The sequence below is a fragment of the Cryptococcus neoformans genome, chromosome 5 (genome assembly GCF_000149385.1).
Source record: "Cryptococcus neoformans var. neoformans B-3501A chromosome 5, whole genome shotgun sequence".
Taxonomy (NCBI): domain Eukaryota; kingdom Fungi; phylum Basidiomycota; class Tremellomycetes; order Tremellales; family Cryptococcaceae; genus Cryptococcus; species Cryptococcus deneoformans.
Genome location: NC_009181.1, coordinates 65,249 through 90,108, shown reverse-complemented (window position 1 = coordinate 90,108; position 24,860 = coordinate 65,249). Strand labels below are relative to the sequence as shown.

The following is a 24,860-nucleotide window of genomic DNA, read 5'->3' as shown; positions in this document are numbered from 1 at the left end:
GTCACAACCCAAACAAAGTAAATTCCCTTCCACGGTTGACATTCCAGAGCTCACAAAACCATTTCCCTAAAAGGGCCGGGGTATATGGTCATGATCAAAGCCTCATGCCGTGGACCCAGTCTTGTCGTCTGTTTCTTCACTTATACAACCAGAACCGCAATGCGTGCCAGAGTGACGAGGACCAAATCCGGAGCTGGAATTAAAAGCAACAGTAGACATCATTGACGGCATCACTTCTAACCAGTTCTGTAAAGTCGCCTGGGTACACTGAAGATTGGGCAAGGTTAGTGCCATATCGTCTTGCAGAGAGAAATTGGATGTGGAAGATAAGGGATCAAGAGCGAAAGTATCGTCGTTGGGAAAGGATGTGTTGAATGGTGAAAATGAAAAATCATAAAAGAGACTCCCGCTCCTATCGTTCGCTCGTAGTCCCATGGCTGGTTGATCTCTGTTAAGCCATTGGCTCGGACTGGATATATTTCCCAAGTCCATTAGGCCTCCACTATCATCATCTTTGGCGCCGACCCCAGGCTCGAAAATCCTAGCTTTTTTACGCCCGCCAACCCAGCCTCTTTTTATATCCAAAATCTCGTGGAAACTTCTCATTCCTTCTCCTTTTCTAGCTCCTTCCTTGCTTCTGCCCATAGACTTGCTCCTACCTATGTCGTTAGCCGGAAAAGCCGTGCGCCGTTCATATTCCGAAGGGTTTTTGCACCGCTCCAAGAACTTCTTCTGAATATGTTCCAAGTAGAACATGGCTTCGGGATGCAAACACGATACTAAAGCGGGCAAGTAGGTGTCTTCGGGAGGCTCTGCCGGTGTGAGGGATCCAAAAGAAGGGTTAGATGAAGTGCTTGATAAAGGCGAGGAATCAGAGGAGGAATTAGAAGTCTGGGTAGAGTGTTTGTTGCTTGGGAGATGATGATACAGAACGATGGATTGCCCAAGCACCTCTTCTTCGATGGAGGACATCATCATTTTAAGCATCGTATCGTAACGAGAGGCCAGAGCGTTGCCGGGAGCAAGAGCAATGAGGACATTTCTGAATGCAGTGATTGCTTGGTGATGCGTAAGCGCATCCTGGAAATTGCTATTCTCGAGGGCGTGTTGGTAGAATAGGATCAATGTTTTTGCGCCAGTATAAAAGAACCCTGTTTGATTCTCAAGTGAGCTTACCTCTCATTACGCCGCCTTATAATTTCCGATCACAAGAGTCGCAAGAGTTGAGCTTACAAGAAGAAATGGCTGTCAAACTATAGAATATAGGTGCACTCAAATTCGACATCTGATAAAGGACGTTGAGGCAGGCTTGCGCAGCATCCAAAAGTCGGCGGGCCGAAGGGCAATTCGGGTCGGCGATATCTGCAAATGGCTCGTGTAGATGAATGGCTGCAATGTGAGGGACGAGATGCGCGCTCTACATGACGATGTGATAAAAGATGCGACAATTTAGTAAATGCTAGCCCATGGGGGGAAAGAAACACTAACGATTAGATCTGCATCGAGTACTTTTGAGTGGCCTGTCATGTACTGCACAGGGTCTCTCAACGATGGTGGAAAGTTGGCTCTGTTCAACCACTCATGAACAACGGCGCAATCACTAAAGAAACGTTTAAAACGTACAGGAAAAGATTTAAATCGCGATCAAGAGCTTCAAATTCTGGAAGATCCTTGGCTGTCTGCTTCTCATCGAGTGACACCCTGCGGCATCGTCTGACGAAACGTGCAACTCGCCCCATAAGAACCTTGGCTATAGGAGGGATGGGAATGTCAACAGCTGTGATGGGAGGGCTTGGGCTTGAAATATGGGCTATTCATTTACCTTTACAGAGCATTACGAAGCCATCTGCGACTGGATGACTTGAGGACGGTCAGATCTGATGCCTAAGGACATGATCCAGAGATAAGAAGCTTACTGAGTGTATATATCAGGAGAGTGGTAATTTTGTGGGTTTAAAGGTATAGGCCCCTGCCCATGATGGTCAGTCTGAGGGTTTCGAATTATATGATAGATAGACGTACCCCTTTCTCTCGATCAATCCTAGATGCAGGCAGAGGCATTGTCTACAAATATTTGTAAGCTCTCATCGTCTTATCTGTTACAGATAACAATGAGATGGAATATTATTACTTACCAAATCATCAACTATCATCGACCCTGACCATCCACTCGAACACATCAGTGCATTCTCATAGCATAACGCCATCCATACCGTTGCCGCCCTCTCCTCCCGTTCGGCGTCGTCCCTGGGAGTATCAAGGATGACCTGACGTAATTGTGGAGAACATTGCGAAGGGGGAGGGACGAAGGATGTGAGTCCAAGGCAGCTCGCGAGTCGTATAGCGTCACCGATAAGGACCCATGCGTCCATCCAGCTTAGAGAAGAAAGGTCAGTAGGGGCAAAAAGGGACTGGAATAGAGGTAGCGGTACGTACCGGGCGTTATTTTGGCACCAATGGCCAATGATGAGCTGTTTAACAAGTTTGAATATGCGACATGCATAAAATCGAACGAGGAATAGGGCTCACCATGGCCTGACAGATGTCTAGCAATCCTCTGCCACTAACATGGTGATAATCCAGAAACCTCATTGCGTACCTAGCATTTCTCTCTGCGAAGCATGTTTCGTCCTTGATATCTTCCCAACAGCCCTTGCCGTTAGCTGTCTTTGCGTCAATGTCCATTTTAATGATCATATCAGGGATAGATCGGGTGGTGACCGCAGCCGAGAAGCGAGCGGAAGCGGCGCAGATCGCATGGAGTAATGCACGGTGAGGAAACTCAGGATGGGAGGGGGGGAGTGCGAGACGACGGAGGAATTCTGTACGGTTGAGGATTTGGGGAATGGATGACACAGAGGAGAAAAACGTGTCAACCCTTTATTGCATGTCAGCATCCATGGTTTCTGCGTTTCGCGAAAGAAGCTTACATATGTTCAACGGTAGCTAAGAACGACATCAGCGAGTGTAGATGAGTGGCACATACTGCAAGAGAAAGGGAAGACATACAAGGCATAGGAAGGGTTGAGGGCCACCCTGGCCAAAGAAGCTCTAATAATGGCTGTCCAATACTTCCAGCTTCTCCATCTACTGTATCATTCTTCGGCGGCGACTTATCAGCGCTACCTGCGTACTTTTCAGCCGAGCTTTTCAAGGCTGTTTTTCTGTTGACAGCCTGAGTTTCAAACAAATCCTTGGAAAGATGTTTGTTGTATACAGTTGCACACTGAGATGACGCGTTATACGAAGGGACATGGTTGTTCCGGTCAAACTCCAAAGATTCAGTCGGATTGGCTAATACTTCCGGACGCGAGCCCTTGGTAGACTGCCCAATGCTACTATTATCAGAAGTTCCACTGGACCGTGTCTCTAAAGTTTGAGCCGGAGCCGCGGCCAAGGCTTTCTGTAGTTCAACTTTATAGCAGTACCGTCAGCATAGCTCGATCTTGGGAAAAGGCGACCAGACCTACCGACTTTCGCCTCAAGCTTTTTAATCATCTCATCTTTCGGATTGTCTTCATTGCCATCATCTGTTTTCTTTCTCTTTACACTAATCACTGGCTGCTCATCCACTTCTGTATTGTACCAGCATCGTATCCCCCCATCATCCCTCTCATCGTCTGGCTGGGACCTCCTCAGGAAATTGTAGCTCTTTTCGCAAGATGAACAATGAGGCTTTCCGGCATCGCACTTGATCCGACGGCAACGGCATGGCAAACATGCAGCGTTGCGTTTAAGCTGTTCGCCGGAACGAGTAAGTTTGCGTCGAGGCTGAATGGGTTGATCGGTAGGTAAAAACATTGCGCGGTGTGGCTAGTTTACGGCCGCAATGTCTTGCTTGACAACAGTGGGTCTGTGCACCCTGTCAATAATATTATATGAGCATACAAGATGCAAAAAGAAAGAAACAACAAATGCAAAAGAGGCGACAATCATAAAAAACCCGCCGGTTATAAGTTGATTTGTACTCGAAGCACGACGAGCGTCAAGCCAAAAGACCAAAATATGATAAATAACGACGAAGGTAAGTCCCAAATATTTGAGACAAACTGGGAAAGAATGAGATTTGGGAGCCGCAATTCTAGGTATTTCATACAGTTCACCGCTCGATCAAGACTTTAGGCCCACAAAGCCAGGCACAAAACTCGGTGTTCGCTCGGTGATCTCATTGCTCCACGGAACGGCCGTAGGGATATTTAGCGATTCCGACTCAATCCTTTGTCACTTATATATGTTGCGTACATGCTGCGTTCATTGTGTCATTTTCCTATACACTCAGCTGCGTGCATATGTACTTGCATCCTAACCAGTCTGCACCTAATAGGATGCTTGAAGGAAAGATGAGGGGCGGAGAGCAAAGAACAGGAAGCAAAAAAAAATGCCTCTGGCCAGCCGCTCCTCAACAACGCCTGAAGCACACCGCATTGCCTCGGGGAAGCGGCCTTCTCCTCGGCATGATTGCAGCAAGCTAACAATCATTCACTATGACTTTCATCACCCAACTTAACCCGAAGTTTGAGGCTGCCAACAAAAAACAGACGTTAGTTCTTCTCTTTTGTCTGTGCTGTTCGTCGGAAGCCATGTTTCGATAACACCAGGAAGAAGGTTTCGTAGTCTACACTGTTTAGTTCAACTGATTAGGCCGGCATCTGCTGGTTTTCATAAATCCAAGTTGCCCCGCTCACCGTTTGCTTGCTATTTAACCCAATCCGGGCGCCACGACGGATGATGCCCGAAAGCCGAAAAGTGGTCCGCTTCGTCCCTACTTGCGGATGGCGGAAGCTGATTATAATTCAGGCACGCACCAGAGGGAGGCTGTTCCTTGATAACAGCTCGATATCGCATGGAACCTTATTATGACCTCACCTAGGGTGGCTTGCGGATAGCCTTTCTTGATCAATAATAATACGGCATGCAGGGCATGTGTCATTCTTATGATCGTAAAGTGTGCCCGAAAAAGCTGTACAACTAATCTTGGCAGAAGAACCCGTGACTACAGATGCGTGCGATTGCTAAAAGATATTTAAGAAGTGTTCATACGTACAAGGGTTCGTTGGTCGCACTCTTTCATCAGCTCCAACTTATTAATATCATCGATTCCGACAACGATCAACTACTTATAAATAGCCTTAACGTAAACTTCCAAAGATGTTCAACAAGCTTGCCCTCATCGCGCTCCTCCCCCTGGCTTTCAGTGCACCAACCAAAAGATGGTCGGAAACTCTGAATTGTGTCCAATTTCAATACGGTGGTGCGTCTTGTGTTCCTGCCTTTGTAGTTCCTCGCTCGTGGAGTTATGACTGACGATTGGCCAACGTAGGCCCCTTCACCTCTTCTGGTTCTCGCGGTTTCATCCATCTATACTCCAACATCACCTCTTTCGACTCCAGCACACAGCACACAGATTACAATGAAACCCGTTTAGGACTCGCTGAAGACGGGACAATCGAAAACTGTGGAGAATGCCGAACAACAGAGTTGTTTGGGTTTGAAGTCTGTCAGGATGATCAGCGAAATGGATTTGATGGGCTGTAAGTCCTTTAACTAAAATTTCTCGTTTTTCTAGTTACGCTGGACACTGACAGCGCTATAGCGGCAATGGACCGAGCGGGTTCTACGGCCATGTGACGTACACTAACGTCTCGCCCAACATTCAGTGTCTTACCGCCTCCAAATCACCATATGAAGGAGCATCGTTAAAGCTTGCAGACTGCCAGTATGACTATGACTCCGCTGCTACCTCAGGACAATACTTTGAGTAAGCCACCTTCATTTATTTTATAAGCATACATATGGTGATATGTTAACCACATATATGCTACAGGATGACTGTCACTGATGGGGTTTACCATGCTCTTTTGATTGATGGAAGCAAGTACGTCTCAACCATTCTCTCTCTTTTCTTTATCTACACACATCCACTGACCAGATGAACGATATAGCTCTTACGGACCTACCCCAGAGCTTAACAACAACGCCTCCCTCGTACTGTACAACGTGGTTGGTCCTAACACGACCTTCACGTCCTTCGGGTTCAAAGCTCCCGTGTTCTGAGTTGAGAAACTTTGTCGTTGGGGGAGTAGGTTGGAAGAGATATTAGATTTCGTATATGCGCTTGAGATGGACAATCACATACGATATATGATTGCATGCAGTGTATCATATATAGGCGAAGCCGTGGCATTATTTTATAAGGTACATTGGAGGAGAACTGTTTTGATCATTTGTCAGAAAATTGATACCATTGAAAGGGAAGCAACAAATACAAGAGAGATCCCCATTCGGTACGGTTTGTGTTGAACTTCGCAATATAGGCCGCATTGAGTGATAAATAAATTGAATGTGTTCAGCAAGCCCATCTCGTGTTGGTAATACAATATATTAGTATTAACGATGCAACAATAACAGCAACGTTGTCAAAGGTAGTATGAGAAGAGAAATACGAAAGAAGCATAATAACTTCTTCTGCACATGACTTTTGGGTCTGGAGGTGTTGTTCGTTTTTGCATAGGTATCAATGAGCATTCAGGAAGAGAAGATGGCGTATAAAACAAGCAGCTGCGAATGTCCCTGTTTCGCATGTCTCACTGTTCAGTGCTCATAACCTCATCCATCCCAGTGCAATCGCCACCTGACACGCAAACACGTACAGAATTCCTCCTCTTGCATGTCTCTTCCCTCTCCCTCCAGCTCCGAGACTCGAATCATGACGTTCCCTACTTACATTTATTATTACCTCTGCAAATGGTGCAGCCATGAGTTAGGAACGATCCATCCTTACGTTGGGCAGTACTGCCCTATTTGTGATGTACGTTGCCCTTTCCCCTGCGCCATTTGAAAGATCATAACTGTGTGTTCAGAGATTCGAAAGGAAAGAAAGTTAACGCGAACACGTGTTTTGCAGACCGTAGCGTATGCGCCGGAGAGAAACATCTTCCCTATACGGTTTTCGGTAGAGGAGAAGAGGAGATGGTGGTGATTCGAGGTTCGGACAGTAAAAGGGAGAGCTGCGTAATGGAGGAAGGCGTTGACACTACGATAATTTGATTACTGTTGTATCGATATGTCCCAAATGTACATTCTGTAGCCCAATATACAGCATAAAATTAAGATGGCGGCGATCGGACGAAATGACGTGAAGAAGATATACAATAATGTTTGTTGTAATATGTCGAAATGAACATGCGTCGCCAAATCCGCTTCTCATTCAAGGCCCATAAGGCGTGTACTCATTTCCACCCAAACTATATTAAATCAGAATGTCTTCACTTCGCGTCATGATCCGACCGAGATATACTCACAAGTCTGAAAATATCGGGCTATAAATTTCACAATTCCAAGGGCCTTCAGTAATCAATGTCGTCCTTTGTAATACCAGAAAAAGTCCAACTCATTCTCCAGCTGCTCTTTCACCATTGTCGTTAGGACCAATGCTTTCCGTTTGACAGGGAGAGGTGTTCAACGGTCGTCATTTACACCACCATTACCATAGTGGGTGAAGCTAATGACTTTTGAGTAACTGGTGGTAATATCAGCATATGATAATAAGGGGAGTGAATGGAAGAGATAATATATGTAATACTCACTTGTTATTTTCCTCCGAAATACGAAATACCACCATTTGTATATCGGCGCATAAATAGACAGAGCTTCACTTGTCTTCATAATGCGAGAGCACCTTCGGAGCCATGTATACGATCAAGTTGTTTCCTTCATCCAGTGAGATTGTATAAGCGCTTCAGATCAACTATTGTGGCATGTCAAGACCATTCCTCCACTGTCAATGGTGACCTGGCCTCTATATCAACCAAGAAGATATACTAGCTGCTGAATGAAGCAAGTTTTGGAGTAGTTGATATTATCAGGCAAGTTAATGAACGCAAAGCATGCGTGAGAGGCATATATCGCGTCGTCTGAATCCTTTTGGGAAGGGGTGTGAGTCCTAAACCCTCCAACTGTGTGACCAGCTGCTTCTCTGCAGACATGTAAACGAGGGAGCACAGCAGACCGCTGTTACAGTACTGAAAGATTCTTTTCACCTTCGAGATATTCTCGATTGCTTCAGCGTGGCAGCGCACAATTGACGTATGTATCTGTTGCGTATTCGGCGATTAAGCAGACATCAACAGTTTCCACCTGCACATATCTGCAAGATCTAAGTGAGATTTTTCAGACAATAGGTTTGAACTCAAGCGGAATGTAGCCACAATCTTCTAGTGTTTCTTTGCCTTCTAGTGCCTTCTTAATCATTGCAGGCTTTTCCTCGATGGTCCAGGATGTCCCTTATGATTATCATGATCTCCATCATAGTCTAAAGCCTCCATAGCGAAGGGAGCGCAATTGTGATCGTTTAAAGTGAGCTTTCGATAAAGCTCCAGTGCGTGTCTTGAATATGCTTGCCGAGAGAGAACAAAAAGCCGACAGGTGATGGCCACAAAGCTTGATAACTATAGGGTAGGAGAAGAAAATGCGGTTGTGAACTTCGCCAGGAATATAGAGAAAAGTGAACAAGTCCGATCGTCCATTCTGTTATTACCAGTGGTATGGGCGTAATATCGGTCGCATGGTATACTGTCTGGTACGAAAAGTGGTTAATGAGTAGTGTAGGGGATCTGCCCCTATCTGAGATCTTCGGTAAGCGCCGGATACATAAATGTAAGGTTGACGAATGGTGATGCCAAAGACGAAACTTTGAAGCACAGTAGTCGGATTGTACTTGTGCTAAATGGTGTCTGGTTCATTTCTGAGACGTCAACGTCGTAAGACTAAGCCATTGGGTCGCAAAGTATGGGCAGTGGTGAAGAAATAGAAGGAACGGAGAAGCAGGTGATGATGATGGTAGGTCTTGCGTGAGTAACACACGTAGTTGTCGGTGAGTGGTCGAGTCAGCAGACTGTCAGACCCTGTTCTTACGTAAGTATATCAATTAACCGATGTACATATTACATAATAAAAACGAAAAACCCTGGCAGGGCATATCACTACGACCTGCGTGACTCCGTCTGCTGGGCTCCGTCTTGGCTGTTCTCCCTCCTGTCTGTCATCGGCCGAGTGCACTCTGCTTGATATATGAGCTACAATATCATACGCAAAGTACTGCAAGTACGTAGATGACTAATGAATGTTAGGGGCGATGGTTGGCAGACGAAATGGAAATTCGTTCGAAACTCATACTAGAGGAAACCAGACCTGCTTTTTCCAACATTTCCCGAAAGCCGTGTCGGGTAGGGATATAGAAAGGGCAACAGCCGCCGGCAAGACACTAGCCAAGCTATTACTAGCGTTAGTCACGCAACGAACGCAACAAACAAGGAACGAGGAACATGAAAAACAGAACAAGAAAATGTAAGAAGAAGGAACAAACAAAGATGATTTAGCATTTAACAGTTGACGGCTAAAGTCATCATCAGTCAATGCCTTTTAACAGGCTGGCCTTCGTACAAACGGGCGGGCCCCTTCTTCTTCCCCTTTTGCCCCCCCATTATCTCCCCAGGCTTATGAGGGGTCCCTATTGACTTTTCCCTACCATTCCTGCAAGGGCCTTAAGGGAGGTTCGCTTGTGTTACTTGCCTTGAAAGATTTCTCCGTGATTTCTTCCTTCTCCGCAAGTTTACAAACTAAAATAGGCAGGAACTTATACAGAAAAGGACGACATTCCCGATCGGTTTGTTCCAGTCGCCATTTGTGTTCTTGCGGTAAAGCAGTTCTAACTCTGGATCTCTGTTGAAGTGCATTTCAACAGTAGTTTTTAAAAACCGAAATTCCATATATCATATGCATTTGAGGGATTCAGGGCATTACAAAACTGTTGAAATTCTGATTCCGATTTTTGAACGGTGAATGGAGTGCGACGGGGGTTGGCATGGCATGCAGGTACGAATGCCAGTGCCGAATGCCGATGCCGAACGTCAGTCGTCCATAAAAGATTGGAGCATCGAGAGGCGAAAACAAGAGGCGAATCTGCTCATTGATCACTGCTCACTGCTGGCACATTTTACGTCAATTTGGACAACAGGGGAATTCAGGCCTTCCTCGAACAACATGTCTCCTATCTGGATTTCGTAAACTACTAAATATAAGAACAGGAGACGGCCGTTTCTCTATACCTTCTTCCGTTAAATTTAATTTTGAAGGAAAAAGAGTGTCCACTGCCGCCGGGAGGTAAGCCGTTGCCGCCGAAGGCCACGGTGTTACTCAGGGACAAATGATTATGTGACGTCATGCCTATAATGATTTTGAGTCTCGATTGTCAATCCGTCGGCCCGTCATGCCTTTTCTTTTACTTCCCTTTCCTAGTCCTTGTCTTCCCGGTCCTTGAGCTTAAGCTGAATTTTCCCCGACAATTTCATCTAAATTAACAGCTGCAACATATGGCAAAAGGGCTGACTGGTCCATAGGGGATTGAGGAATATATCCCCCTGTGTTATGTGTCAGAAATGACGAGTCGGTTGCTAAAAATGATTGGGGCTGCTCAGGTTGCGGTATCCGATCGCAAGACTCTATAGAACGAAGGACCATAAATTTCAAGTTTGGAGCCTATCACTTTTCAACAATCCCTCTTTTATTTTTCTTTCAGTCTTCATTTCTATCCTCGAATTAATCAACAAAGTCGCATTTAACGACCATGTCTACCATTCCCGCGGTACCCAAGGAGGTACCAGCAGACGCCGGTCGCTCTTCTACATCAACAGTTAGGGGCGAGGTTTTTAACCCCGTCGCCAACCACGAAAGACTCATGAATGACCCAGCAGGGATGATGAACAAGGATCCCAAAAATACACAAATTTCCCATTTGGAGGGTCACACACGACCACAACACCGGAGGGGAGACACCGGAGACGGGCGACATATTTTGCAAGAAGAGGAGGCACCAGAAGTCTTGGGCTTCGCCTGGTCATCAAGGAAGAAATGGACTACTCTGACTGTCATTTTCATTGTACAATGTTCTATGAACTATAATGCTGCTGTCTACGCCAACGGTAAGTCTTTTTTCTGAATTGTGACGAGATCTAGGCTGATAGAACATCGGTAGGTACTGCTTTCCTACAAGAAAAGTTCGATATCAGTGCCCAAGCTGCGCGAGTTGGACAGATGATCTTCCTGATCTCCTATGCTTTTGGCTGTGAAGTGAGTTGTTCCTTGGAACTGGCCTTTTTTCCACCGCTAATCGTCTCTCAAGGCATGGGCTCCATGGTCTGAAGAATTAGGTCGACGATGGGTATTACAACTGTCCTTATTCTTAGTCAACAGTAAGTCTTTTTTATCATTCTAAAAGCAAAAAGGGCAGACACTCATTACATCCAGTTTGGCAAATTCTCGCTGCTCTTGCTCCCAACTTTGGTTCCGTTATTGTCGCTCGTTTCCTGGGTGGTATTTCGTCCGCCGGTGGCTCTGTTACATTGGGAATGGGTAAGCTACAAGTTACATTTGATGAGATAGTTGCTGATAAATTGCATAGTTGCTGATCTTTACGATCCGAATGAACAGCAGTGGGCTGTTGCATTCATTGTCTTCTCTTCTGTCGGAGTAAGTAATTTGCCACTCTGACCCGTAATGTCGTAGAAGCTGACAGCCATAATAGGGCAGTGTTATTGGTCCCATTGTCGGTCCCTTTATTGCCGCCCACCTCGACTGGTAAGTGATTTTTTTCTTGGTACCATTTGCTGAGTACTAACTCTGCAATTAGGGGATGGATTTGCTGGACCCAACTCATCTTTGGCGGTTTCGTTCAAATCCTCCACCTCCTTATCGTCCCGGAAACTCGAGCTACCATTCTCCTCGACCGAGAAGCCAAGCGTCGTCGTGAAGCCGGCGAGCACAACATCTATGGTCCTAGCGAAATTAAGACTTTCAAGGAGAAGTTCTCTCTGCACGAGATGGCCAAGACGTTCTGCAGGCCTTTTATCATGTTTGTGACTGAACCTATCGTACTCTGTTTGTCTTTGCTTTCGGGTTTCAGTGATGCTCTTATCTTCACTTTCATGGAGGCTTTTACCCCTGTCTACGGTGAGTGCTTCACTCAAAGGAAGTCTGGCTTTCCCACCGGCAAGCGCTAATTGTGAGGCAGAGCAATGGGGATTTGACACTGTGCACATGGCATTGGCGTTTGTCCCGTAAGACCGCCGTTTTCAACTATCTTGTCAAGGATCAGCTAATTGGGGTTTTTTTTTCGTAGTATTGCCATCGGTTATTTCCTTGCTTATCTCATTTACATCCCTCCCTTGATGAAGCAGCGCAAGGTGTTGCGAGAAAATCCCGATGCCGCTCCCGAATTACGACTCCATCCTCTTTTGTACCGTAAGTTCTTTCAACCTCCCAGCGCTTTTTCAATCGGTCTCTCATTTGGTGCCCAGATGCTGATATGAAATTTCCAGTCGCGCCCCTTGAGACAATTGGTCTTTTCGGCTTTGCTTGGACTTCCCTCGGTCCTCCCCACGTCCACTGGATTGCACCGATGATCTTCTCTTGTCTTGTCGGTATTGCCAACTACGCCATCTACATGTCTACTATTGACTAGTACGTATCGTAATCATCATTTAAATCGTTATAGGATTCCATGCTAACGTATCGTCGTTTTATAGTATGATCGCTGTACGTTCATGACCTTCAACACTCGTGCCGACGTATTGAGCTGACCTTTTATTTCAGGCTTACGGTCCTTATTCTGCTTCTGCGACTGGCGGTAATGGTATGGCCCGTGACTTCTTGGCGGGTGTCGCAGCTTTATATGTACGTTTTCCCTGTCCTTTCCAACGACTTACAAAAGTCTAAACTGACATGGAATGTTTTAGGCCACTCCTTGTATGTTGCATCCTGAAATTCGAGTTTAATCATATCAGTTAAATGCTAACATTCCTTTGTTTCAGTCTACACCAACGTCGGCGGAAGTTCATATCGACTCCATCTCGAATGGCCTTCGACCATTCTCGCCATCATTGCTCTTCTGGTGGCCATTCCCATTTACATCTTCTACTATTACGGTGCTTGGTTCCGACAACGTTCCAAGTTTGCCATGTCGCTCGCTGGTGAACGACTTGAGAGGCGTGTGTCTAGGTTGGAGGAGAAGAAGATGGACGCCTAAGTTCCATAAACTAGTCTTAGACTCAAGCTAAAAAGCATGTGCTGAAGATTAGGGAGAAGGATCCTTTGGGCGTTGTGGTGGTGAATCGATTTTGTGGCAGAGTATAAGCAGAAGAAGATGGGTTTTTTTTTCCTATGTTTTTATTCATCTGTGATTTTGATTCCACATAACCCACAAGATCTCTCCATCTACTTATTTTTGCATTCTTTCGCATATCTGTTGAGTTAATATCGTGTCACACATTATGCATAGTATTCTCTGTACTTCATCTGCATACCATTGATACTACATCAATGAAGAAAACCTTTGTTGAGCTCTCACATCTTCTATTTCGGGATTCTTTTGTCAAAAGACTTGACATTATATCACATCACATCCGGTCAGTAGGTACCGTCTTTTACGAAATAACAAACCGACGATGAAAAAGAAAAAGTGATCCCTATTTACTGACCGACATGTATATCCGTTCCCCGCTCATTAGCCACCTTCCCCAAGAAAAAAAGTTGCTATCGCTTGCTTCGAGTTTGAGATGGGATGACAAACACTTCATTTTTATTTCTATACTTTACTAAAAAAGCCACAGCGGTGTTTGATTCTACTCTATACTACACTCAATTGTATAATGACCCATTATGCACATACAACACGAATATTCTTTCGCTGGTTCCATCTCTAACCATCCATCTATTGCCCGTCTTCTATACGTAAATCCCATGGAGACACCTTTCTCTTCCTCTTCTTCGTTCTTGACACTTCTTCTCACGAGACAGTTCCTTCTTCCTCTGACCTCTCTCCTGCCCCCTCCGACGTAAAACTAACATCCCCTTCTTCCACCTCTTCCATCTCCTCCATCTCCGCCCACCCCAACACCCTCCCCCTCCCTTCTCTCGACCCTTCCTCTTCCCCTCTCCGTAACGCTTCTTCTGCGGCCTTCTTCATACCCACCACCAAATCTTCCATCTTGGACCACCTAGCATCGAGCTGAGGATCTGCCATCTCTGCCTCGTGGAGAAGAAAGAGGCTGAGATCATGTTCGGATTCGGGATCGGCTTCTTCTTCCAGACTCGACGCGCCTACGCCCAAACCTAAACCAAAGTCCAAGCCGGAGCTAGAACCACCGGGAGCTTCAGGTCCGAGATGGGGGAAAGCAAGCGTCTCGCGTAACCGTCTTCGGAGCTTCCCAATCTCTGCGCGTTGTTTGGATTTGGTAGCTTCGAGGGATTTGTTGATTGCTAAGAGACTGGCGTTGGATATTTCGAGATCCGCTACCTGCTTTTTGAAGAGGGAGGGCGTTGGCGGGGAGGGAAAGGGAAAGGGGAGGGGAGGGGAGGGGAGGGGGGGAGGAGAGGAATGTTGTCAATGTTAGGGTTTGAAGAATGATAGAGCGGTAAAGAAGGGAGGAAAAGGCAAGTTGGAGAGCGCGGGGAGGGGAAGCGAACACGTACCTTGCGATTGATCTTGGCCTCGACTGCATCCGTAACCAACATATCATCTACTTCTTGTTCTTGTTCTCCTTCTCCTCCTATCTCCGTCCCTGCTCCTGCCTCCGCCTCCGCCTCGACCCCGTTTTCCCCGACACATTTCCGTTTCGCTTCTCCTTCTTCTCCTCCTTTGCTTGAATCTTGTCGATCTCCTACAATAGGCAAAACACTCGTCACTTCCACTTGTTCCGCATTCCTCTTCCCATTCCTATTCTCGATTGAATATCTCTCTCCGTTCTCGTTATCCTTGACGTAATCGTACTCATACCTGTGCTTATACTCACATCCATGTTTGTCGTCATTGTCGTTGTCGTTCTCGTTGCCATTCTCATAAAGGGACTGATATTCCTCCCTACCCAGGTCTCCCTGTTCACCCCGCTCATCCGCATAAAGCCCATTCTCACCCTCCCACTCTTCTTCCCCCTTCTCCTCCAAACCGGGCGTACCAGGCGCAGCAGGCGTCAAATCCGGTAACTCCACAGTCTTCCTCTCTGGCGAACCTGGCATCATCCTCATCCCCCTTCCCATGCCGCCCATCCCCAGCCAGCCGACGACTTTCCGCCCTTCTTTAAGCGCTTGCTGACGCTCGGAAGGGTGGAGGATCATGGGTGGTAAACGCGGTTTTGACGTCCTTCTTTTCGTCGTCATCGTTGTCGCTGTAAAAGAGGTGGTCATGGCCGAGGTGGAGGATAGAGGTGAAGGCGGGTGGGGACCTTGACTTGTGGGTTGTATGTCGGGACTCTGAGGCTGGGTGAAGGGGGTAGGCGAAGTGGGTGCCGAAGCTGTCGGGTTGGTTAAGAGATGGTATGGTACATGCGGGGGCAAGTGTGTGCTTCGGTTCTGGTTCTGGTTTTGGGTTTGGGCTTGCGCTTGGTCCATGTCGAGGGTATATGCTGTACCCTCAAAATTGTCGGTGGACGATCGTGATCTTTCTAAAGGGAGGGAATTGAGACCCGAACCCATGTAAAGATGATAATGATGATGAAGGAGATGATGGGGGAGTGCGTGAGGGAGGCGCTCACGTTCGGGGGATGAGTGCGCAGGACTTGGGAGGCGGGGCCAAGGTGACGAGGAGAAGTAGGCGTTGGCGATACCTAGGGCGGAAGTTGTTAGATTTGAGTCTTCGGTGGGGCTCGGCGTATTGCTCTCATTTCCTGTGCCAGTCCTTGTACCAGTCCCTGTGCCCGCTGGGTGAACAGGGGATGTCGGTGAGTCTACCGTACCGGCAGCATGGATCACAGTGCGCGAAGATGAACGAGTGGGCGAAGGTGAAGAGGTTGAGGGCGGTGAAGTGAATTGGGAACTGGATTTGGGGTGTAGCCAAGTTTGAGCTTGGGACTGAGGTTGAGGCTGCAGCTTTACCCTCACTCGAGGTGCTCGATCGCCAACAGAGGACGTGCTCTTCAACGAATCCGTCCTCGTCCTTGTACTGTACATACTCGCATTCGTCGTGCTCGTACCAACAACTGGAGCCGCTGGTGTCTGGCCATACCCGTTGCTCCCATCATACCCACTGCCACTAGCATTGCCATTACCGTTCTCAGTATTATTCTTACCCTTACTTGCACTCGAGTTCGACACGCCCGATACGGTCGATACACCCAAAGCTGACCTTGCAGTTCTCACTCTCGGTACAGCCACCGGTGTTCCCGAGGCCACACCCAGTGCAGATGCCGAGCTAGAAGAAGAGGGATTACCCGAATTAGGCGCAAACCCCGGGGTCAGTGGCGAGCGCTGCGGCTGAAAGGGTTTTGTCACCCTCGCCTGAGGTACCGATGCCGGCGTCGAGGGCGTTCTGGGAAGCGGGGACCTTGCACCAGTCCTTGGGGTGTTGGCGGAGGAGGCGGAGACGTGCGAGCGGAGGGACGAGGAGGAGGATGTGGTTTTCAGCGACGGTCTCGAACTGGCGCCGGGGGTTGTCTGGGAGGCGGTGATGGCGCTTGGAGTGACCTTGGCGCGGACGGATGCTCTGTACGTCGTGCTGGGCGAGTGGCTCGGCGTGCTGGATATATGCGAGGTTACCTGCGCCGTGAAGTCAAGCGTCAGTCGGCTGTTCCGTAGCTTGGCCCAGACGCAAGTCGGTGGGCGGGTGCAGTGGCAGGCTTACCTTGGGACGGGGCTTGTGTGGGTCTGTCATCGTGCCGCTATCCACGATGCTTGCATGAGGTCGTCCCACACGGTTCCGGTATAGAGGATGGCGAGATGGGATTACAGGATATCAGATATAAATAGAGACACCGCCCGTGACGAGACGGTGAAAGTAGACTCCGGCCATTCCTAATCCGTCCGGCCTAAGCCGTCCCCGCCCGCATTACAAATCCCTTTCTCGTCATTAGAAAAGATCGGGACAGTGGATTACAAACCACCGACTTTTGCCCGTCTCGCCATCTCCGTCCTCCGTCCGTCGACTTTTTGCGTAGCAACGACTCTTCCACGCCAGTTCTATAGACTTTACTGATCTTTCATTTGCGACTCGCACACAATGTCCGCCACGCCCATCCCTCACCTCTACCGCTCGCTCCTCAGAGAACTCCGTCTTGCCGTAAGCCCATCCCTCTGTCGCCCTCTTGTTTCTTCTGCCCTTCGGCGTCAGTACTGACCATCAGCGTACGCTTGCATCTACAACAGTCCCACAAGTCAAGAACGAGCCGTAACCCCACAGTGAACACCCACATCCGAACCCTCGTTGAATCGTCCTCACGCGACCCCCACGCACTTTCAAAGATATTACTGGAGACAAGGGACTTTTTGCGGGCTACTCGAATCCATGCTGTATGTCCCATCTCCCATCTCCATATTCATATTTCATGGGCTCTGCTCTTTAGAAAAAACAAGGGAAAACGAACGAGATTGACTGACGTTTCTCTCGTTCATGCCATTAGGACCTACTCAAAAGGTACAACCCCACACACGGCATGTCCCAAGAAGAGCGAGTGGTGGCCACAGCCCGGCGAGTGGGGTTGAATGCTCCCAAAGAGTATGAGGGAAAGGAATAGATTCAGTTTACCTTGAGAAAAGGTGGATTATGCAACCCTACTAGATGATATGATGTCTTGGTCTTTCAACTCGTCACGCAGCATTCCGAACCTGAAGACATAATTCTGGTTCATACAGAGCATAGCCCCCTTTTTTTCCCCACCACCTCCCCATTCTCCATCCCCGATTGCCTTGTACAAAGAAGAAAAGAAAAAAAGGCAAAAGAAGAAATACCCTATCCCTTATCTCCTCTTACTCCTTCTATATCCCTCATCTTCCTCACTCTCCGACCTCTTCCTCCGCGTCCTCTCCCTCTCTCTTTCTCGTGGTACATACTCTTCCTCCTCCTCACCTTCCTCCCATCCTCCTGGACCCAGACTCGCACTCGCACTAACGCTTCCCCCTTCCCGTTTCCTCTTATCACTACGCTCCTTGTCCTTGTCGCTACGCTCACTCCTCTCCCTCCTTCGCCTTCTCTCCCTATCCTTCTCATCCGAAGTATATCCCTCTTCATCATATTCTCCCCTTTCCCTATCCTTGTCTCTCGCCCGATCCCTCCCTCTACTATCCCTGCTGTGGCTCTCCTTATCCCTCTCCCTCTCCCGATCACGTTTACTCGTGCTCTTCATCCCCGAGCCCGAACCCGAGCCCGCATTCGAGTTGGAAGCAGAAGCAGGCATCACATCATCCCCACCACCATAATCCAACGCGCCCCCACTTGCGGAACCTACATCCACCACCCGATCCTTATCCCTAAACCTTCCTTTTGGGCCTGTGGGCACAACCCCGGCGCCGGCGCGAGGGCCGAGGGGGACGGCTGTTGCTGCCCGTGGACCGGTTGGTACGTTGGCGGCGGTGCTGGCGTTGGGGTTGGGGTTGGCACTGCCAGTTGCTGCCGTCGTAGCAGCAGCCGGGTTCACCGCCCCGGCATTGGGAGTAACAGCCGCAGCACCGGAAGCAGGAGTCGGCGCAATGTTCATATTCCTCCCTGGAGGCGGTGGTGCCCTCCCCGCAAAAGCGGGATTGGCGGATGCTTGTTCGACATGTTCGCCTTCTTCTTGTTTCACTTCTTGTCCTCCTCCAGAGCCTGAGTTTGCGATGGTGTTCGCGTTGGGGTTGGCGTTGTTTGCAAGGGCGTTGCCGGCGGCCGCGTTGTTGGCGAGGTTGCTGTTGGGTCGGACACCTGGGACGGAGGAGGACGATAACGTGAGCTCATATCCCAGCGTACCATGCAGGAAAAAAAATGGCAGATGACATACCTTGTCTCCCACCCATCTGACCCATTTGCCCCATCTGCCCCATCTGCCCCATTCCGCCCATTCCACCCATCTGTCCCATCTGCCCCATCTGCCCCATCATCCCCAGATCCATCCCCTGCATCCCCGGCATACCCCCCATCGCCATCATCTGCTGCATCTGCTGCATTTGTTGCATCTGCTGCATTTGCTGCATCTGCGCTTGCATCTGGTTCGGCATCATACCACCCATACCGCCCATACCTTGCATCGCTGCTGCTGCCGCGGCCGCTGCTTGAGCTTGGGCCTGGGCTTGAGCTTGTGGGGTCATCCCATTCATCCCGTTCATACCCATTTGGTTCATCGTATCACCCCCCACCCCGGCTCCGGCACCGAGACCACCACCGGCAGCGAGAGACTTGACATTCTCCCCCATCTCGGTTCGATACCTCACCCATTTCGGGAAAGTATGTTCATCAAACCCAAAATTAAACCAATCGCTCACAACAGCGCCGGGCTGACGCCACGGTTGGCCGGACCCTTCGAATAAGGAAAGGTCAATATCGTATACTGACTGGCCAGAGGAAGGGATGAGGCCAGAAGGGTTGGACGGGTCGAATCGCGGGTTGGCAGAGGGGTTCGTCACCGGAGGTAGGTGGGAAGGAGGGAGATTGGGATTGGCTGGCGGGCCGTTGGCGTCGGCGGTGACGACGCTGGTAATCGAGGAAGGTTGCGGCTGGAGATTGGGTGCTTGGGAAGTGGGCGCAATAGGGGGATTGGCCAACGCGTTGACCGATTGGGGTTGAGGGGTGGCAGACGCAGAAGGACGAGGTGCGGGTGTATATTCGGTGGTTTGTCCAGGGTCATTTTGGTTTGCTATTGATACCGATGTCAATTTGCCTTGTTAATATAGGTGTTTTGAGGAAGTGAAGAGGGACTGACACTTGGTAGGTGTACCAGTAACCTGACCAGCTTGGGGCGTACTAGGGGTCGCAGGCGCTTGTGCACCTGTACTCGCATGTGCCCATTTCCCAATCCCAACAACCGCCGGAGCCTGTTGCGGTTTTCTATTTGACAAAAAGCCAGGCAAACATCAGCCAAGGAGTTGTCAGAAAAAAAAAAAGAAGAGAAATGCAAATGAAAAGATGGAAAAAAGAACATACCTTAAATCCAATTGTCTTGAACTCCCTCCAGTGAACACAAGCTTGACATCATCCTCGTCCGATTCCTCATCCTCGTCCTCATCCCCTTCATCTTCTTCTTCGACGCCACCATCTTCCGGGTTTTCGGGGAGAGCTTCGACAACGGCCGCAGAGGCGTCGATACCGTATGCCGCTAGGGATCTGAATGGGTTTCAAAAGAATGGAGAACGTCAGCCACAGCAACTGAATGAGGCATGGGCCGGTAATGCAGATAGAATAAACGATGGAAGCGGGGAGGGAGTGGGGAAAGCCAAGGAAAACAGACGTACGCTGCCATTGACGCGCTGATCGCACTCTCCTTTGCTGCTTCTGCTTGCGCGTGCGCTTGCGCTTGAGCTTGAGCGATAGACTGTGGCTCCTGTTCAGGCTCATCGCCATAAAGGAAAGCATCATCGTCGTCGATATCCATCTTGACTTCTCTTTTCGTGTTGTGTCGTTCAGTGTCCGTAAAAAGAATGTGCGGAAAAGTGTGAGGAGGATGAGGCCTGGCTTCCTAATTTCCCAATTTTCTAATGCAGTGTTTAAGGGTATTGAATCCGTGGGATGAGGACCGCAAAGCTGGGGGAAAAGAGTCAAGCTTCGAAAGCGATATAGTTATAACCAAACTTGAATTGGTGCGTAGACGAGCGAGAGTGACAGTGAAGAAGTGGAAGGCAGGAAAATGACACGTCATCAAGTCAATCAGCCGCAGCGGTGACCTCCGCCGTCGGCCATCCACCACCATCACCCACTAAACCGTCTACCATCATCCACATCGAGAAGAACTGGACCAACTCGGTAATGTTAAACTACGTTACTACAAGTACAACGAACAGATTAGGTATAAGATCATCAAGGGGGGGGGCAATGCATCGGTACTTTCATCGAAAAGGCAAAGGAAGGGCGATAAAGGTATTCAGCGACTACTTGATCGTATAACTCTAGTTGTAAGTGGATATGGGAATATACAAAGTCATGGTAAATATGGAAAAAGAAACGTAACCATCAAAAATATCAAAAAGTTCTTCAAGCCCCACCATCTCTTTCCTCCCTCACCCTATCCACCCACCCTACCCACCTCGCCAGGCTTCACTTTATCTACGGCCCATCTCTTCAAAACGCATACCTACCCCTCCAAAACCGGACGAAACCCCATAATCTCCTCGTACAACAGCCTCTTCAACTCTTCCCTCGAAATATCATCTTTCATCATATCAAACTCAAAGAACGAGGGTGGGAGCGGTTTCGCGGACGGTTCGTCTTCCGGGTCGTGGTAGGCGTCGAGGTAAGGGTGGGCGAGACATTGTTCGACTGTGTACCGTTTGCGGGGATCGACTATTATTGGAGCGAGGAAGGGGGTCGCGGGGTCAGAGCTGGCTTTTTCGGGGGGCGGGAGGGGGGAGAGTGGGAAATAAACGTAGACTTACAAGTAAGTGTCTTTCTCAAGAAATCGATAGCGAGCGGGTTCGCGCTCGGGTAAATACTTTCGAACGTCCTCTTCTTTCGGAATCTAAAAATATTGAGATGGGCGATTGTGAGCATCTGGGTAGGGAATTGACAGGGAAAGAAGGAACGGGAAGGCAAGAGAAGCAAGAGTGAAGGGTAGAGGGGAATGAAACTCACGGCAACGATCGGATATAATCTTTTGACCTCTTTGAAGTGATGGCATGAAATTCATCAATAGTAGGTGTACCCAACACATCAAGGATGAGAGCTAGTTGGTTGTGGCTAAAAGTGTGGGGAAAATGGAAACTTGATCAGCACCATCATTCTCTTTTTTTTTTTACTTTGTAAAAATGTCAAGAATGGGGATGAGAGAGAGGCAGGGGGATGAGAAGAGAAAGAAAAAGAGGGAACGCACTAATCTTTCCCCGGGAAAAGGGGTTTTCCACTCAACATCTCTGCGAGTATACACCCCACTGACCATACGTCAATTGACTTGGTGTACATTCTAAACGAAAGCATAACTTCTGGTGCTCTATACCACCTTGTTGCGACATCTGGAGCATTGAGGAGAGGGGAGAAAGTCATCAGCATTCAGCATTGAATATTATAACCGCCTTGATGGAGGAGTGATGAACGCGTGGGACTTACACTCCGTCATGAATCCCTGGTTATTGCCCTCCGCCGGGAAGGCGGTTTGTGTCGACCGTGCGAGTCCGAAATCGCATACTTTGAGATCACAATTGGCATTGAGCAAGAGGTTGGATGGTTTCAAGTCTCGATGGATGACTTTGGTGAAGAAGGAAGGGTCAGCTTGTCCCGTTTGGACCTGAGAAAGAGGGGAAGGGGAGAGGGAAAAGGAAAAAAAGGGAAGACACAGACATACTTTCAGCAGAATGCAAAGCCTTCAAAGCTCTACATGTTTGGTATAAGAAATATTGACAATGGTCGTCGCTCAGGTCTTGGGTTCGGATCACGCGATGAAGATCTGTTTCGAGAAGTTCTTGGACGAGGTAGACTGTTTCGTTTCCACAGCCAAAAAAAAGAGAAGGGTGAGAAGTTAGTAATGGAAAAAGAGTGGATAAGGTGGAGGAGGAGGGGAAAGAAGAGGGACATGCCTTCTTTAAAAGTATCGTAAGAAGGTGGTTTGATGATATCCAGCACTGAGATAATCTGCGTAATCGCACAAACACATTAGCTTATTATCTATTCCTTTCTCTATCCCCAACTTTTTCCATTTCCACCATCACATCATCTACACGCACCCCATAAAATTAACTGGAGGAAAAGAACTCACATTCTCACTAACACCTTCCTCCGCAAAGTACTTCAACAACTTCAACTCTCTCAATGTTCTCAACGCAAACATTGAATGATCAAACGGGGCAATCTTCTTGATAGCTACTTTGGTACCTGATGGGCGGTGGACGGCGGAAGCGACTACCCCATAGGCGCCTTCGCCAATGACATCGACTACATGGTAGTTGTTGCCTGTTATTTTTTAGTTTGGCAAGGTATATACGTGAGGGAGGGAAAGAGGGGATGGGACGGGAGTGACAGAGGGAAAAGGAGAGATTGAAAACAGATTGAGAAGGGAGAGAGAAGGCAAGTGTCAGCGCATATGGCAACGTAGAAAAGCGGGAAAGGCTTCAAACAGCGACGTACCGACGTTGAACCTGACTTTGCGAGGGGCGGAGGAAGAAGAACCCTTGGTCGTACGCTCCTGCACCTGGCCAGCGTTTGCAGCTGCGTTGGGGTCAGCTTTGTGATTGGCGAGCTTGTCGTCTGGGACATGGCGGCGAGTAGACGTTGACATGGTAGGATCGGAAAACAGATAGATCAGATGGATCGGAGGATGAGTGGGTGGATGTTCAGCAGCTGGACAGGGAGGAGCTGGAGAGTTGGGGTGAAAGCGTCAAGAAGAGAACGGAGCAGGTACTACAGAGGAGTAAGCGTCCGAGCCTGGAGGAGAAGTGGATGGGGAAAAGGAACGAGCTGCAAGTACCTACCTGCCTTATGAATATGCCGGCGAGAGGGATACAGCGGTGGGAGAAAGGAGGCTGGTCTCCCGACGAGGGCGAGATGACAAAGGAGTGGAAAGGAATAACTTTATGGGCCTCGGGATACATACGGCGGTTCAAAGCGACGGGCGGCGAAGGGAGAAGGGAACGGCGGGGCAAAGGCCCGTGCTGAGCAGAGTACACACCCGCATTCGTCCATTCGAGCCACATCCACAACGCGTCGCGTCGCGTCCCTCGCCCTTCCTTCCTTCCTGCGCGGGAGAGGACGGTGAGGATGGAAGGTGGAGGTGAAACAGCTGCATGCCGGTGGCGGTTTCAAGTGCAAAAGCTGCTTTTTGTCTTTAGCAAACAAAACAAAAACACGTCCGTGCGCAAGGCCACCAACTCGGACCGAGGAACATGAGCTTGTTGCTGTGCCTTGGTTCCAACGGATCCAACCTTCCAAGTGACGAGTGATGCTTTTATTTACGTAATTAAAGAGACCGTCGGGTTTAGCCAGGCAGTGTGAAAGAATGTGGCCATGGAGCGTCGTGCTGCTAGGATACATGCCAGTACATAGGATCACTACTCGGAGAAAGACCAGAGATGAACTTTAGTAGATATCCACCTTTTGACGGCAATGCTTTTGAAACGTGAACTGTGAAAGATGAGACGTGTATGCAGGAAGCTACGAGATATCAATTATCTTTGCTGCCAACACGAGTTCTTCGAAGCACAGAAATCGTCTCTTGCAATAGATGTTCATTTCAGAAAGCAATCCTCGCAGCAGTTACTGTCTCTTCGCATTTCGATTGGATTCAATTCGCAACGAAATTTCGGTAGAAATATACAGAGGTGACCACGGCAAGTAATCGCTGCTTCCAGCATAGAGATCTGGGAGCGGACATCTTCTTGGCCGCTAAGCCTCCGAGCTAAGCAACAGTCCTGTGAAGTCTCAGCTGCACAGACAGGGCTGCGCTTGGAGCGTATGCCATCCGTCCGGTAATCAATCACATCAACCCAGTGTCGGATTTGCCTTGGAAGCTGCCTTCCCCATCTCCATCCTCTTTGGCCTTCCAAGAGTCAGAACATGCCTGTTTAATTATCAGTATTCACGACAGAGGGGCCAGTCATAAAAGTGACCTACAGAGTTTTCATCCTTGCCAACATGGCACTGTATAAGTTTGGCGGCCTCAGCAACATCACATGGGTCCATGGACGTTGCTGGCAAGGTTTTTTTGTAGTTGTTTCCCCCCGCATTATTGAGAAGAACGAGAATGACTAAAGCTGCCATCCACTGGGACGATGAATGTTGACGCCATAGGGCGCGGCAAGTCGCCACACCCCCTTCATCGATGAAGGAGACTTTCGATACCAGTTAAAACACCGTTGATGGTGTTGATGGGAGAGATTTGTGTCAATGATGAACAAGATGGAGAATTCAATAGGCACCTGATAATTAG

General features: G+C 48.6%; 7 protein-coding genes across 7 annotated transcripts; 3 read left to right on the top strand and 4 right to left on the bottom strand.

The window, feature by feature from the left end:
• Window positions 1-102: 102 nt before the first annotated feature.
• Window positions 103-3,016, bottom strand: CNBE0330 (hypothetical protein; the record flags this gene model as incomplete). Its single annotated transcript, XM_770221.1, has 12 exons — window positions 103-1,151; window positions 1,234-1,417; window positions 1,489-1,567; window positions 1,624-1,750; window positions 1,823-1,860; window positions 1,917-1,969; window positions 2,023-2,064; window positions 2,136-2,376; window positions 2,437-2,471; window positions 2,530-2,878; window positions 2,931-2,946; window positions 3,010-3,016. 12 exons carry the CDS (start codon window positions 3,014-3,016, stop codon window positions 103-105), a joined length of 2,220 nt encoding a protein of 739 aa, XP_775314.1.
• Window positions 3,017-5,148: 2,132 nt separating this feature from the next.
• CNBE0320 (hypothetical protein) lies at window positions 5,149-6,054 on the top strand (the record flags this gene model as incomplete). Its single annotated transcript, XM_770220.1, has 5 exons — window positions 5,149-5,251; window positions 5,321-5,531; window positions 5,594-5,758; window positions 5,825-5,875; window positions 5,943-6,054. 5 exons carry the CDS (start codon window positions 5,149-5,151, stop codon window positions 6,052-6,054), a joined length of 642 nt encoding a protein of 213 aa, XP_775313.1.
• Window positions 6,055-10,624: 4,570 nt separating this feature from the next.
• Window positions 10,625-13,081, top strand: CNBE0310 (hypothetical protein; the record flags this gene model as incomplete). Its single annotated transcript, XM_770219.1, has 14 exons — window positions 10,625-10,979; window positions 11,033-11,127; window positions 11,180-11,249; window positions 11,305-11,409; window positions 11,459-11,526; window positions 11,582-11,634; window positions 11,687-12,006; window positions 12,068-12,113; window positions 12,176-12,297; window positions 12,375-12,516; window positions 12,582-12,591; window positions 12,649-12,729; window positions 12,792-12,801; window positions 12,867-13,081. 14 exons carry the CDS (start codon window positions 10,625-10,627, stop codon window positions 13,079-13,081), a joined length of 1,692 nt encoding a protein of 563 aa, XP_775312.1.
• A 759-nt stretch (window positions 13,082-13,840) lies between these two features.
• Window positions 13,841-16,699, bottom strand: CNBE0300 (hypothetical protein; the record flags this gene model as incomplete). The annotated part of the gene is made up of 4 exons (XM_770218.1): window positions 13,841-14,353; window positions 14,527-15,431; window positions 15,819-16,584; window positions 16,670-16,699. 4 exons carry the CDS (start codon window positions 16,697-16,699, stop codon window positions 13,841-13,843), a joined length of 2,214 nt encoding a protein of 737 aa, XP_775311.1.
• Window positions 16,700-17,044: 345 nt separating this feature from the next.
• CNBE0290 (hypothetical protein) lies at window positions 17,045-17,558 on the top strand (the record flags this gene model as incomplete). Its single annotated transcript, XM_770217.1, has 3 exons — window positions 17,045-17,104; window positions 17,191-17,334; window positions 17,445-17,558. The coding sequence occupies 3 exons, from the start codon at window positions 17,045-17,047 to the stop codon at window positions 17,556-17,558; spliced, it is 318 nt and encodes a 105-aa protein (XP_775310.1).
• Window positions 17,559-17,780: 222 nt separating this feature from the next.
• Window positions 17,781-20,384, bottom strand: CNBE0280 (hypothetical protein; the record flags this gene model as incomplete). Its single annotated transcript, XM_770216.1, has 5 exons — window positions 17,781-18,721; window positions 18,798-19,649; window positions 19,731-19,840; window positions 19,937-20,116; window positions 20,245-20,384. 5 exons carry the CDS (start codon window positions 20,382-20,384, stop codon window positions 17,781-17,783), a joined length of 2,223 nt encoding a protein of 740 aa, XP_775309.1.
• A 696-nt stretch (window positions 20,385-21,080) lies between these two features.
• On the bottom strand, window positions 21,081-23,213 carry CNBE0270 (hypothetical protein; the record flags this gene model as incomplete). Its single annotated transcript, XM_770215.1, has 9 exons — window positions 21,081-21,289; window positions 21,382-21,464; window positions 21,578-21,682; window positions 21,816-21,954; window positions 22,049-22,186; window positions 22,284-22,415; window positions 22,516-22,570; window positions 22,695-22,888; window positions 23,063-23,213. 9 exons carry the CDS (start codon window positions 23,211-23,213, stop codon window positions 21,081-21,083), a joined length of 1,206 nt encoding a protein of 401 aa, XP_775308.1.
• Between the last annotated feature and the right edge of the window lie 1,647 nt (window positions 23,214-24,860).